Raw genomic sequence first — 11058 nt, 5'->3', positions numbered from 1 at the left:
TCTCATGTATTGCCCTCATATATACCCCATGTAGTCGCACCTAAGACGGTCTGTCGTCTCGTGCTTGTAATACTCCTCCTCATAGTGATTGCGCCTTTGTGCGTCCGTGGTTTTCTCCCGCAAGGGTTTCCACGTAAAAATCCGTGTCTCTCTATCTCGTTTATTTCTCGTTATTATCTAATATGGCTCATGATAAACATGTTCCGCAAGAGATATTTTGGTTGAGTTTTTGGACAATTATTGGAAATCTATTGTGCAAGCAAAGCGATACTCCACCAACGAGATGATTAAAGGGAACGTGACTATTGATATGGCTCCGATCAAGGTGAAGGCGAAGCCGTCGTTGATCCCCGCGGCATGGCCTCCTCCACTGGTGGATCGTGTGGCTCTATCAGTTGATGGGTCATTTTCTTCTAATGATGGTTCAGCTGCAAACGGCATGATTCTGAGACGTGCTAGTGGCATGGTGGTGTTTGCAGCCTACCATGTGTTTTTCAAGTGCAATGATGCGTTGAAAGCAGAGATTCATGCACTCATGCAGAGCATGGCTCTGGCCATCCAACACTCAGAATTACCGATTATCGTCCAGTCGATTCTTCTAAGGCTCTAGCAATCCTATGAAGTGATAACCTTTTCAGGTCCGCCTATGGTCATTTGGCAGCAGAGATCAAAGCTCTTGAGGAAGAGAGGGAATTTATTCCACAGAAGCTCAATAGGGAACATAATAGGATAGGGTAGCCCATCAGTTGGCTTGTACATATGAAGTCTTGTACTGCAATTTGGCTCCTTAGAGGTCCGCCATGTATCAATGAGTTATTGCCTCTTGATTGTAATAACCCTATAGTTATGGAATAAAACTCCTATTTTCCCCACACAAGAAAAAGTGGCTCTTCTCCTTAGAAAAACTAGGAGCAAAGAGCGAGTACATGAATGCACATCCTAGTGCCACGGCACACCTTCAACATCATACATCCATACCGCTGTAGTCCTGTACAGCCATGCATTAGGCAGGCCAAAGGTACGGAGAAAATCGATACCATGGTTCGAGTGAGACTCCGATCAGATGATATAACCTCCACAGTCCACACACGATCGAACTAGCAGAACAAGCCAAGAACTTATGTTAAGAAAAAAGCCAAGAACAGTAGAACACCCACGCCTAATTAGACGCCATGAGCCCTCACGCGAGGCAGCCGAAGCCACTCCAAGATCGTCAGCGGCAGGATCAGCAGGGTGAGCCGCTGGTCAAGGCTAGGCAGGTGAGGAGGCGGCTGCGCACGTCCACGAGCAGGCCGTTCCAGGAGAGGCTGGTCGACATGGCGGCGGCCAGGAAGGAGATCGCCGCCGCTCTCAGGGTCCACAGGGCCGCCGCCGCCGCGGTGACCATGCGATCCAGAGATCAGCACGAGCAGCAAGCGCAGTGGCCCCCCTGCGACGCCTTCTTCTCCGACCACTTGCGCGACGACTCCACGCCGCGTTACCTCGGACCTGTACTTCCGGTCGGGCCGCCTGTCGTCGTCGGCGGTGGCCTGCTGGATCACCTGGGCCGCAGCCTCCCGGCGCTGCCGCTGGGCCTCAACCTCAGCTTCCATGGTTTTGCTGGCTCATCTGTGTATGATGCCACTAACAGTGCTGGCGCTTCTCGTAACCGTCCTTTAATCCAACCGCCGCCCGCTGATTCCTCTGACTCTCGGGCGCACTCGTCTCCCCCATTGGCGGTGATGCTGAGCCAAGAAGGTTCACCGGCGGTAGACGCCCTGGAGAACGCGGCGTCGTTGGCAGGCGCGCCGCACATGGAGCCGGAGGGCGAGGGTGAGGCCACCTCCTTGCTCGGGTGGGGTGACGCGGCCGCCACGCCGGCGTGCGCGTGGTGGAGCGACGTCCTCGATCAGGGCACGGAGAGTAACGGCTGCGTCGGCGAGCTGTGCGCGCCGGCCGGGCACGAAGGAGGCGACGTTGACGTGGCGAGTATGCCGGCCGCGGGGTGGCTGTACGAAGGCTCCGGCGACCAAGGAGCCACATGGAGCGGCAAGCCGGTCGGTGACCTGGAGACGCATCTTAGCGGCGGCGACGACTACCACCAGCGGGACGGCGAAGACATCGCCTTGCCATGGTAAGCCGTACACGCATGAATCTACTAGTAGAGATCGAATCTTTTTTTTTTTTGACGTATACGAATCATTGCTGCCAAGTTCATCATCTGCTTAAGTGGCGATCCGTGACTGTTGCAAAATGTGTTCAAGTGATCAGTATTTGCTTTCGCAGCATGGAGATCGAAGGATGGGACGGGAAATGGTTCGATGAGGAGCCAGTTTTTCCTTAGAAAATACTCCCTCCGTCCGGAAAAACTCGTATTTAGCACCAAGTTAATGCTAGATACATCCAGTTGAGAGACAAGCTTGAGACAAGTTTTTTCGGACGGAGGGAGTAAGAAGCTGAGGATTCATAGTAGAGACAATCCGATTCGTCTGCGTCAAAGACTGCTGATGTGCTCGCTCTCTGAATTCCATAATCAATTTGGCGAGAAAATCTCCACTGTTTCAATGTGCCTGAGCTTCTTTTACAGGACAGTTTCGGGCAATGTTTGCCCAAAAAATTTGGGAAGAAAATCAAGCAATACCATGATTACAACGACTTTAATTCAGTTAACAGGAAATCTCACATGGAGAATAAGTATACTATAAATCAACGAAGGGAGGAGCAGTGCTGCCAAGTTCAGACATGCTTACACGAACCACGGTTACTAGAACATGAATACAACAGCAAATCCCAGCAGCAGCACCTCTGCAAGGGTCTCTCGTCACCAAACCTAGGAAAGAGCACTCATGAGGGGCAGACGGCGAGTTGAAAAATAGCAGGCCCAGAAAGGGCGAATCATGGTTTATCCAACATTACTGTACTGAATAACAATAAACATAGGCCATAGGCTACACCACATGATTCTTCACTTGCGAAAGGAAGACTGGACCCTTGACAGGGGATGTGCCTGCGATGCGATGGCGACAAATATGAACATGGCTGGGGGCTCGGAGGCTCTCTTAGCTCGACTGTAAGTAATACGATGATCTTCTTAGCTCAGACCTCCATGTAATATTCAAAGAAGCCGCCTAGCTACTCCACTAGTCTTGTATATGCAGTTCCAGTTCCAGTTCCAGTTCCATTCCATAATCGGACAACGAGGAAGTAAGCATCACCATCCCAGGTTTACTTGAAGGGGGCAAACAGAATTGATGAGTTATGCCCACCGAATCCAAATGAGTTTGACAGCGCCACCTTTACTTCGCACCTCTCCTTCTCTGCTCCAACTAAAACGCCCACATCCTGTAGCCAAGATTGAGATCAGAACATTCATTGGATGAAATGAGCTCTAGTGATATATTACTGCAAAATTTGTTCATTCATATCTTAGCTTATTTAGCGCTAGCAAATAATAAGCAAATCTGGTGGGGGTCAATGTAGTTAAGGAGGCAGGCTTCAATCTATTCAAGATATTTTACCAACAAAATAAGAGATAAGTCCAAAAGGTAGATCTACAGTGGAAAACAATAATTTGCAACAAGCTTACCACTACTTTTTCTGGGTTCTCCAAATTCAGATTTGGATGGACCCAACCAGTTCTTATAGCCTGCAATGAACAACAGAACAAAAAGTAGTGAGTAATACAACCATGATGATCTCGCATTAACAATTGTACTAACATTAAATGAATGACGTCTATAGATCTTCTCAGAAAAGCTGGAGAAAAGTAGTACTCCCTCCGTTAAGAAATATAAGAGCGAGTATCATGTAGATAGAATCTGTTGCTCGACACTTCAACTTTTGACTTGCTTGTTTGTAACTATTATTCTCATACAGACCCAGTTCAAATGTTATATGCGAATGATCAATGATGTAAGAAATAGCTATGTAAGCAGTAGATGATTGTCTATCCTTAATAGATATACTGGTTATATTGTTACATTTCACTAATTCCAACAGATGCAAGCTGTTAAATACAAAGCTTCATGTTTTCTTTCAACATCTACTACCAATTGGACTAGAGATCAGCATATTGGATCAATATTTGAGAAGACAAAACTAATGTGGAAACAATGAGACAAGATTCAAGAAATCCATAGTCCTTAATGGATAATTCAAGAAACTGAAGTTCTGTCCAAGTAATAGGATAAACAAATAAAACTATAGCAAACAAGAGCTCCTTACTTGTATACAAGCAACAGCTTCTATTCCACCAGCTGCTCCTATAAGATGCCCGGTCATTGATTTTGTTGAGTTCACCCTTAGCTGAAAAAGGATATGTGTATAATTTATTTGATGTGATTCCTGAAGTTGCTAAAACATTCTGGCATCAGGTAATATATACCTGAGGGTTCTGGCCGAAGCAACGAACGATCGCTTCATACTCCTTCAAATCGCCTGATTGTGTAGATGTTGCATGCGCATTCACATAGTTAATCTCTTCCCTTGCTACCCCTGAATCAGCCAGTGCCTTCTCAATGCAGAGAGTGATCCCCGTTCCTGATATGGAGGAAATGTAGATGTTGGAAGGAGATGATATTTAGGTAAGAAAACGGAAGAGCAAGACAAAGTTAGAATGTGTATTTCACCTTCAGGATGCGGCTCAGTCATATGGTAAGCATCGCATGTGAAGCTTCCACCAAGAAATTCAGCATATATTGTTGCACCTCTTTGCTGCAGAACATTCACCCAGAGCAGAAAGTGTTGAACAGTTGAACATTAGTATGAAGTCAACCCAACTGAAAAATAACAAGCAACAGATCCATATGACAGGGATTAATGGAACAGTATGTATAGAACCTTAGCATGCTCAAGTTCTTCCAATACTAGCACACCTGCCCCTTCTCCCATAACAAAACCATCACGGTCCTACAGCACAAAATATACACTGTTAAAATTTGGCACGATGCAAAAAGCAAGCCACAAAGTTCATTTTCAAAAAAGCCCATAAGTCAGCAAAGTGCCAGTGTGCTTGGATAGCGAAATATAGATAGTGGCATTCAGTCCACAAACTGATCTTGAAAAAAAATAGCCGGCTAATGCGCATGAAGCAAAGTGTCTAGCAACATTGATTTTGTAAAGCAAAGTACACTAACCATATCCCAGGGCCGGGAAGCTTTTGTTGGGTCACTGTTCCTCTGTGAAAGAGCTCTGCAGGCAACAAAACCTCCCAATCCTGCATGAAACATCTTAAAGTCTCAAAACAGCAAAAATCAGGATAAAAAGTGGGAAACTGAAAAGAGACAACGACGTTGTTGGAGTTAAGAGTAGAAATTATCCTTCCTAGTTTTAACAATTATCAGGATCACATACCAATTGGGATGAGTGGCGCATCAGAACCACCACAAAGCATGACATCCTGGAAGATTTGAAAAAAAATATCAGACAATATGTTACTCCCAAATAGATCATGCAAACATGGAGTTACTTACAGCTTCCCCTCTTCTGATATGGTTTGCTGCGTTGAGGATACAAAAATTACTGGTGGCACATGCAGTGGAAATAGAGTAATTTGGCCCCATCCAGCCCTATGAATAACAGAAAATATAGCCATCAAGAAATATAGTCGTTTTCCTTCTTCTGTTTTGAGTATAATAACTATGGTCTTAACCATGCATGAAAAGATATTGTATATTACCAGATCCATTGCAAGTATTGCAGAACCCATATTAGTAGTAGCAAAGGGAACACAAAACGGGTTCATTTTCCTGTAAGAAACCCTTAGCGCTTCAATCGCGTCATTAAATACCTGCATGATATCATATCGTTACTTGTATGAAATTATTGGAAATAGGCATCTGTCAAAAAATAATCATCATTTTAGAGATATAACTATATTAGCACAGCAGGGAAATCCACACCTTCATGCCGCCCATCGCAGAGCCAATGAGAACCCCACATCTGGTTTTATCCAAGTCATTCCTGACTTCTTCGGTGAGCCCACCGTTTTCCAATGCTTTCTTACCAGCAGTTATCAAATACAGCATGAACTTGTCCATTCGCTTAGATAGCTTGGGTACAACCCAACCTTCAGTAGAGAAGGATTTGATCTCTCCTGCAATTCTCTGTACACAAATCCACATGTCAATCCCTGAAAGAACATATTCAACTAGATTGCAACAGTGATCCTGCCTCCACTGTACATAAAGGAAGTAAACCATCAGCCAGTTATTACCGTGGGGAACTTGGAGCAGTCAAACGTCTCAATCTCGCTTATTCCACTATGACCGTCAAGAAGGTTGTTGTAAAACACATCAGGATCATGACCCAGTGGCGTCACTACACCCATGCCCGTGACGACCACTCTCCTTTGTTTAACATCAGGTCTCTTCTTCTCGACAATTACCCTTTCAGGCTGCAAGGCAACAGACACGGCCATTCCTGCAAATTGCAACACATTTCGTTTAGACCCTTGTCTGCAATTTTTTAAGGGAGAAACCCTCCTAGTCTGCTTGAGCCAGAACATGTAACGAACAACTGGCAGACAAGTGACATTCTCCACAGACGCACGCATCTCAGACACTTCGTCAAGTGCCTCATTTGACATGCCATGCCACATCCCACTCCTACACAATTTAATTAATGCTGGAAGAAAAATATTGAATGACTGCATTTTTTTTTGGCTGATTGGTGGATAATCCAAACTGGGTTTCCTATGACAATAGTTTTCAGGTTTTCTTAAGTCTATCATGCACTTCCTCAACTTCAAACTAGCGCAAGCTCTACACTCTGTGGTCAAGAGTCAAAGCCGTGTGTCCTGTGCTAATAAGGAATGCAAACAAGCAGAACTAGCCAAAGCTAAACGCAGCATTGTGGATGCAGCCAATTCGCAACAAACGTATGAATCCCACTCATATGCGCATAAGCTGACAGCGAGACCAAAATCACACATGAACCACTGATATACAGCTTAGTTAATGCGACAAGGAAAGAAATATTGTAGGACTACAGTTTGTTTGCTGATTGGTGGATGATCAAAATTATGTTGCTTATGACAACATTTTTCAGGGTTTTGGAGTGTCACACTTTCAGCTAATAACCTCAGTTTTTAGTAGATGCAATCTCATTCTGTTTACAGGTTCTCTAGTCAACAGTCAAAATCCCGAGGCGTATCCTCATAGCAAATGCAAACAAGCAGAGCCAGACAAGGTAAACGAAAACAATGTCGATGCAGCCGATTCACCGCAAAACGTGTGAATCTCGACAGCGATACCAAAAAACCCCGCATGAACCACTGCACCAAGATCCTTGGCACAAAACATGGAATATCCTCCATCACCACACGCATGACGAGCGTAGACGCGGAACGTGACACCACGGAACGGGATTAAACCCGCACCCTGACCCCGGGCGATACAACCGATGCTCCGAAATTGCACCCGGATTCGCGCGTACGTTCGCGGCACGGTCCAAGCAAGAGCAACAAGGGACAAATGCGGGGGACAGGGCGCGTGCGAGTCTCACCAGAGCGCGCGGACCCACGGCGCCGCACCCCGAGGGGGCGGCGGTCGAGGCCGAACGTCGCGCCGGAGCCGGCGTCGAGGCACTGCGTCTGGCGGTGCTCGTCCGCCCCGAAGTCCGCGTGCGCGCCCGCGGCGACGAGCCACGCGCAGAGCGGTGGCGCCGCTGCCGCCATTGTCCGCGCCCCCCGAACGGTGGTACCTCTCGCGGCCTCGCGGATCCCGCGGACGGCGAAGGGCGCACGGGGCACTCGGATTCCGCGCGGAAAAGGGCGCCGGGAGGCGTCGAGGAACGTCGGGGCCACGGACCGGCGAGGCGCGAGATGCGGGCGCGAGGGCGCGCGATTGGAGGGAGCGGGCGGGCGGCGCGTGGCGGAGGGAGCAGGGAGGAGCGGCGCGGCGATCTCACGAGGAGACGGGGCGGGCTGTGCGGCGTATCGCGTGGGCGGGAGCCGACATTGGCTGGCGGAGAGTCGTGGCGAGGGAGCGAGGTGAGGCGTGGAGTGGAGGCTGGGCTGTGGTGTGGTGTTCCGGAGGAGGAAGAGGAGGGGGTTGGGGGAGTTTAATATAGGAGGAGGAGAAAATCTGGTGATTTTCCAGTTTTCTTCCCTTTTTCTCCAAGCTCTTTTACTTTTGGAAAAGGTCTTCGAGCTCTATATAATTATAGATTTATAGATAGAAAATAATTTTTTAGGGGTAGATAGAAAATAATTAATACTAGCTTGTATTGCCTCTGCCTTCTGAATCTGTAAGTATAAATGGCCCGCGGTACGCGTCATCCCGCTGATCTTTTGCAAATATTGACGAGGTCGCTGGTTGTAGGGTCTATCCTTTCATAACCGTTGAATTAGACAATAGTCGTCGTCCCCTTGCAAGATGGACTATGTCATCTCCTCCGCCCTTCCCCGCAAAATGGTCTATGTTGCGAGTCGTCGCCCCCACAACATCGCATGTGTTGCGAGCAAAGCATCGCCAACGTTGCAAAGACGTCACTGCGCAACATCGTTGGTGTCGTCGGAGTTGCAGTTGCAACACAAGCAATGTGATGGTCGCGACATCAGGGATGTTGTGAAAAACACCACCCACATTGCTGTCATGGTTACAAGACCGACAATGTAATGGTCGCAAGTCGCAACCCCGATGACGCAGCAGAAACACCGCCCACGTTGTTGAAAACCCCATCGTGGCTGGAGCACCGCCCGTTGTCGCTGAAGCAGAGTCGCCCCATTGTCGTCGCATCCTTGAGGGATTTGGACCATCGAGCGGGGGAAGCCAGAGCAACAACGCCTTCACCGATGCGACTACAGCATCGTCGCCGTCAACAACAAAAAACAGTTGTCACCCCTGTAGTCGTGGTGGTTGTCACAAGTAGGGCAACAACCGTCACCCCCTCACAGTGCAACAGTCGTCGCGTCCTTGCAACAGCGTGAGCTCCCGCCATGGATGAGCGAGAGCGGAATGGATGGATGGGGCTCCCAGCTCACCGAAGGGAGGCACTTGGCGAGAGAGAGAGAGCACATGTGGAGGGGATCAATTGGAGAGGAACAAACCGTAGGAGATAGAATCGTCAAGGAGATATTGAAGAAAGGGCAAAAACAGATGCGTTGGCCCACAGGGCACGTGTCGCAGATCGAGACGGTTGATGGGCAAGAGGAAATCCGCGCAGAGTCCGTTTCCTCTCTCTTTTTCAAGCTGTTGGATTTCGTTTTCTTCTTTATTCGTTCATTTTTCATGCAAAGACAGAACTATGACGAAAACCACACACAACACGTACAGATCGCAACGCACGGCGCGTGCATGCACACACAAGTGCACGGTTTCCACGCAGCCATAGTCGACCGGATGCGTCACCGTTCTCGCTTGGCGTCTTCGGCGACGCGCACGCAAACGCGGACAAGAAAAGAAAGAAAACACTACGACGCACCGTGCCATTTGCGCCCGAGATAATAAATTGGACTGCTACCCGGGAAGATGGTGATGACAGTGGGACCTGCCGCGAGAGCGAGTGACCGAGGGCAGCAAAAGGATACTGATATTTGGGAGTGCCAGTGACTTGGGGGTTTGTTTCTAATGTAAGTATTGCCATTATTTATCTTGCTTTGTTTGGTTGGTGAGATTTCGGGAGTGAGTGAGTGGTGGTGTGTGGGTGATGCAGCGTGAGGGCAGGTTTTGCTTTTGTTTGTTCAGGTCAAGCTTGAGACATTAGATGAAGAAGATGTTGTCTGCGTCTGCGATTAGTGGGGACTGTGATTTGTTTATTTGAATGTGTGGGGACTGTGATTCGGACTCTGCTGCCGTGGATTTTTTGGGTTTTTTTGTTTGGATTTTTTGTGAGAAGAAAGATGGAGCGATGGCGGTAGTGGGGGGAGCAACTAGTTAACGAGCGCTCCTTCGGGAGCCTCGCAACGATCAGCGCCACTTGGCGCGCTCTCAGCCATTCACCACGTGTCGCGCTCTGGACGCTCCCTTCGGATTTTGTTTTTTTTATCTTTCCGCACGCGTTTTCGGCTTTTTAAACGGTTTTTTCCGGGTTTTTTTCACGTTTTGGTTTTCCCCCGGTCTTTCTTAGCTTTTCGATTAAAAAAAATTCAATTTTTTTTTTTGCGCGAAAAACATGTTTTCTTTCTTTTTCTTTCACGAAAGTCACGGTTTTTCTTCCGCAAGAGGCATGGTTGTGCTTTATCGAGAGTCACGGCCGTGCCTTTCAGAAACGAAAAAAAACGCGTTTTCTGTTTTTTTTTCTTTCGCGAGAGTCACGGTTTTGCTTCCGCGAGAGGCACGGTTGTGCTTTCGCGAGAGTCACGGCCATGCCTCTCGGAAAGGGAAAAACAAAACGCGTTTTCTGTCTTTTTTCTTTCGTGAGAGTCACGGTTTTGCTTCCGCGAGAGGCACGGTTGTGCTTACGCGAAAGTCACGGCCGTGCCTCTCGAAAAGGGAAAAAATACGTGTTTTTTGTTTTTTTTCTTCCGCGAGAGTTACGGTTTTGCTTTCGCGAGAGGCACGGTTGTGCTTTCGCGAGAGTCACGGCCGTGCCTCTCGGAAACGAAAAAAAAACGCGTTTTCTGTTTTTTTTCTTCCACGAGAGTCACGGTTTTGCTTCCACGAGAGGCACGGTTGTGATTTCGCGAGAGGCACGGGCGTGCCTCTTTCGGAAAGGGAAAAAACCCATGCTCCCGGTTCGGTTTTTTTACCCGGTTTTTTCGGCCGGTTTTTTTCGTGGAAAAAAAGTTCGTCAAAACCTATCAACATGGGATCTAGTTTTAAAGATCTCGACGCGAGGAATCCAATGGTGAAAACGGTTCGAGATTTGGACGCACGGTTTAAGAGATAAAACGTTTTGAATAAACGGATCTACGAGAAAAGGGAAAACTCCCAGGTTGCGACAAGTGGCGCGCTGCATGTGCGCCACTTCTCGCGACATGAGAAAGTGAAGTGTTTTTTGCAATGAGTACTCCTTAATTAGTGATTTCGGATAATGGGATAGATTTTTCATTCGTAGAATGGGCTTCATCATGGACCTATGACTATTAGCCATGCGCCCGCGGGCTCATGGGCCCGTTTGTCGAAGCCAACGTCCCAC

The 11058-nt window shown here is 47.9% G+C and overlaps 2 protein-coding genes across 2 annotated transcripts; one reads left to right on the top strand and one right to left on the bottom strand.

Annotated features, from left to right (window-relative positions):
- The first annotated feature begins 922 nt into the window (after window positions 1-922).
- On the top strand, window positions 923-2554 carry LOC123052090 (uncharacterized). Its single transcript, XM_044475173.1, has 2 exons — window positions 923-2113; window positions 2266-2554. Exons 1-2 carry the CDS (start codon window positions 1173-1175, stop codon window positions 2321-2323), a joined length of 999 nt encoding a protein of 332 aa, XP_044331108.1. The 5' UTR covers window positions 923-1172; the 3' UTR covers window positions 2324-2554.
- A 290-nt stretch (window positions 2555-2844) lies between these two features.
- Window positions 2845-8026, bottom strand: LOC123052088 (3-oxoacyl-[acyl-carrier-protein] synthase II, chloroplastic). Its single transcript, XM_044475172.1, has 13 exons — window positions 7483-8026; window positions 6194-6399; window positions 5880-6083; window positions 5657-5767; window positions 5451-5546; window positions 5332-5377; window positions 5115-5194; window positions 4819-4887; window positions 4608-4692; window positions 4364-4518; window positions 4204-4284; window positions 3566-3625; window positions 2845-3321 (listed from the first exon to the last, which is right to left on the bottom strand). The coding sequence occupies exons 1-13, from the start codon at window positions 7652-7654 to the stop codon at window positions 3205-3207; spliced, it is 1482 nt and encodes a 493-aa protein (XP_044331107.1). The 5' UTR covers window positions 7655-8026; the 3' UTR covers window positions 2845-3204.
- Between the last annotated feature and the right edge of the window lie 3032 nt (window positions 8027-11058).

This window comes from Triticum aestivum, chromosome 2D (genome assembly GCF_018294505.1).
Source record: "Triticum aestivum cultivar Chinese Spring chromosome 2D, IWGSC CS RefSeq v2.1, whole genome shotgun sequence".
Taxonomy (NCBI): Eukaryota; Viridiplantae; Streptophyta; class Magnoliopsida; order Poales; family Poaceae; genus Triticum; species Triticum aestivum.
This window is presented reverse-complemented; position numbering and strand designations above follow the sequence as displayed.

Bases quoted from the DNA above. Each gene is read 5' to 3' on its own strand.
- LOC123052090 (XM_044475173.1), top strand. From the start codon at position 1,173: ATGAGCCCTCACGCGAGGCAGCCGAAGCCACTCCAAGATCGTCAGCGG. The intron at 2,114-2,265 runs GTAAGCCGTACA...TTGCTTTCGCAG, and splicing joins GAAGACATCGCCTTGCCATG to CATGGAGATCGAAGGATGGG.
- LOC123052088 (XM_044475172.1), bottom strand. From the start codon at position 7,654: ATGGCGGCAGCGGCGCCACCGCTCTGCGCGTGGCTCGTCGCCGCGGGC. The intron at 6,400-7,482 runs GTGAGACTCGCA...TGCAATTTGCAG, and splicing joins CCGTGGGTCCGCGCGCTCTG to GAATGGCCGTGTCTGTTGCC. The intron at 3,626-4,203 runs GTAAGGAGCTCT...TGTTCATTGCAG, and splicing joins AAGCTGTTGCTTGTATACAA to GCTATAAGAACTGGTTGGGT.